The sequence below is a fragment of the Austrofundulus limnaeus genome, unplaced genomic scaffold (assembly GCF_001266775.1).
Source record: "Austrofundulus limnaeus strain Quisiro unplaced genomic scaffold, Austrofundulus_limnaeus-1.0 Scaffold1480, whole genome shotgun sequence".
NCBI lineage: Eukaryota > Metazoa > Chordata > Actinopteri > Cyprinodontiformes > Rivulidae > Austrofundulus > Austrofundulus limnaeus.
This window is the reverse complement of record NW_013953882.1, coordinates 9,721-12,449: the sequence shown is the minus strand read 5'-3', so window position 1 is coordinate 12,449 and position 2,729 is coordinate 9,721. Positions and strand designations below refer to the sequence as shown.

Below are 2,729 nucleotides of genomic sequence, written 5' to 3'. Positions count from 1 at the left end.
AAATATGGAAAAGTTCAAGGGGTATGAATACTTTTGCAAACCACTGTATTAACACTGCGATACACACCTCATCACACACAGTTAACTGCGTTACCTCAGGTCTATTTCTGTCCTCTGGCTCAGTCAGCCAGCTCCATTTAAGCCTGACACCACCTGAATTACAAAGAAAACAAAGATTCTCTCCACTTTACTTTCATCCGGTGACGTTGGGACTGTTGACAAAAAACCTGGCGATGAAAGAAGTTGTTCATCTGGAGGCAGCTCAGTATCTCAGGTTATGGTGAATAGCACCAAATATCTGTTTAAAATTCTGAAATTGTCACTTAAAACAGATACTTGTTCCACTCGCGGTACATTCCCATGTTGTGGCTAACCCTCTTTATAGCGTAGCAGGGATTTTAAAATTGCACAACGTGCTGTTGAAACAATTCASTTGGTTGTCTTCTTTTCATTGACACCTCTTCTGACCAGCTGGGTTCACATTTAGTCTCCTCAGAACCCAAAACGTGTAGCAAGCCCCTCATGTCCCACCTGTCTGTGGTACACGTGTTTGATTGACTAGAATCGGCCAATCAGCAGTGAGCTTTGTTCTGACACCACAGCTGTGAAACCAATCAAGTTACCTTTTATTCTATTTGCAGTTTTGGAAATTTAGAAAAAAGTTAATGGTTATAGTGTATGTTAACTTCAATAACCAAGTACTAGTTACATTTATGAAAATGACTGCTGAAGTTAGTCAGATTGACAGCTTTACACAGAGAGTAGGCTTGTGAATTCACTCGAGCAGTACTTCATTTAATTTGGGTTAGGCCTGCAGGTTAGCAAGATGGCTGCTCATTATTCTGGGGTTAGCAATTATATAATTGATGGTATGTGCATTTTCATTTCTCTGTTAGCAAAATATCMCAATAACCAATGGAGTCATAGGATTTGGAGCTGCGACTGATGACATTTTTATTTCAGTTATTGATAGCTCTTAAATGTAGACCAGTGGTTCCCAACTGTGGGGGAACAGAGAGCACCTTGTCTGCTCAGAGGTTGTGAAAATATCGCGTTTTTTGTTTTGTATAAAAATCACCAGATTAACTCCATTTGAACAATTAAAACTCTGTATAACTCCATTTTTTCCCCCTTTTCCAAATCAGTTTGTAATAAGACACTTTATTTTTTTATTATTTAGATAAAGACATAAAGGTTGAATGRGTCTAGTGGGGAGTAGCAAGGGAATTGGGGGGCATGGGCGGTATGGCTTGCAAGTAAAAAAAGTGGTCTTTGAGGAAAGTGGGTTGAGAACCACTGATCTAAACCATTAATTATACTGGAACTTGTGTGACGCGCTAGCAGTTAGCAGTGMGGAGAAAATCAGTGATGTTTAAGAAATTAAAAGAAAAAGTCATAAAAGTTATTTGTCGTTGACAAAAAGTATTGATTTTGACAGATTTTCCTGATCAGGTATATCGATTGTGTTGAATCATCCCAGCAGAAAAAAACTGGATGGACATTTATTTACAACTGAATAACTTTTAGAGCTAACTTGACTCAAGATGCTTTTTAAAATGTTCTCACATAAATGTAAAGAAACTGTTAAAACACCACGTCATGTTTAACGTTTCTCTCTCTCTGTGCACAGAACCAAACTTCACGCTGAGCCTCGGGGCCACCCAGAAGCCCAGTCGGATGTCCGAACCGCTGGAACTTGCMTGTAGCGTAACGAACATAGTTTCTTTACCTGCTGACGCAAGACTGGGAGTTAGCTGGGAGCACACCGGACTTCCTGGTACATCATACTCTTTTATTTATTGTATTTTTTAAAGATTATTAGAAAAAAAATATTTTTTTCCAGGTGTGCTCAATGTTTTTACTTTTACAACTCCTGACAGGTCAGGGGAATGTTAGCCCACAGCTAATCGGCTCCTTGGATGGCAACGGCAACTTGTTGTCCGGAAAACTTTATGCTGACAAGCTCAAGAGCGGAGTGCTGTCTTTGAGCAGGATCCAACCAAACACATTCAAACTGCAATATATTCGCACACAGGTAGTAAAAATAGACTCAAGAACCTGCTGGCATGCTTACAAATGATGCAGACCTTTGGATCAAATGACCTGCTGGTTGATTTTGTTTTTTGTTTTTTACTTTGCAGGACTCTGACATGGGCCAGTATGTGTGCAACGTCTCCTCTTGGAGTGTTAGCAGCCAGGGGGATTTGGTGAAGACCTCAGAGTACCAAAGCTCACCAATGACTGTACGATGGGATGACAAACGTAGGAAAATCCTGTTACTTACTTTCCTGATTTCTTATTAGCTATAAAATTTCWTATTTCTGTACTGGTCCATTATAAAGGGAAGGAAACTGTAGTTAACTAGTCCCAAAAAACACGCCTGCCTTTACAGGATTTATCGGTTTAAAGCAGAAAATAATTATCTCAGAACTGAAAGAGTTCAGTCAGTTTTGGAGTGATATTCTATTAGATAGTTGACAATAGATTGAATCTTATCAGCCATTTTCTTCATAACTTAGAGTATGAAGAAAAGGGCAGAATTCTTCATTCAGGCTAGGTCAGGGGTGGGTAATCCTGGTCCTCGAAGGCCATAAATCTGCATGTTTTAAAGGTTTCTTTGCTCCAACACCTGATTTTAATGAATGGGGAATTACCAATCCACCTCAGACTCTGAATAAGTTATTATGACCCCTGCATGCGAAGCGTAAGCGGGAGTCATATTGTTTTCG

At 39.6% G+C, this 2,729-nt stretch overlaps 1 protein-coding gene across 1 annotated transcript in view; it reads left to right on the top strand.

Moving 5' to 3' along the window:
• Positions 1-2,729, top strand: part of LOC106535529 (prostaglandin F2 receptor negative regulator) — a gene marked incomplete at its 3' end in the record, with an annotated part of 34,419 nt that overhangs the window by 27,461 nt on the left and 4,229 nt on the right. Inside the window, 3 exon segments of the mRNA XM_014032558.1 lie at positions 1,631-1,777; positions 1,881-2,035; positions 2,142-2,262. Coding sequence (XP_013888012.1) covers positions 1,631-1,777; positions 1,881-2,035; positions 2,142-2,262 — 423 coding nt within the window.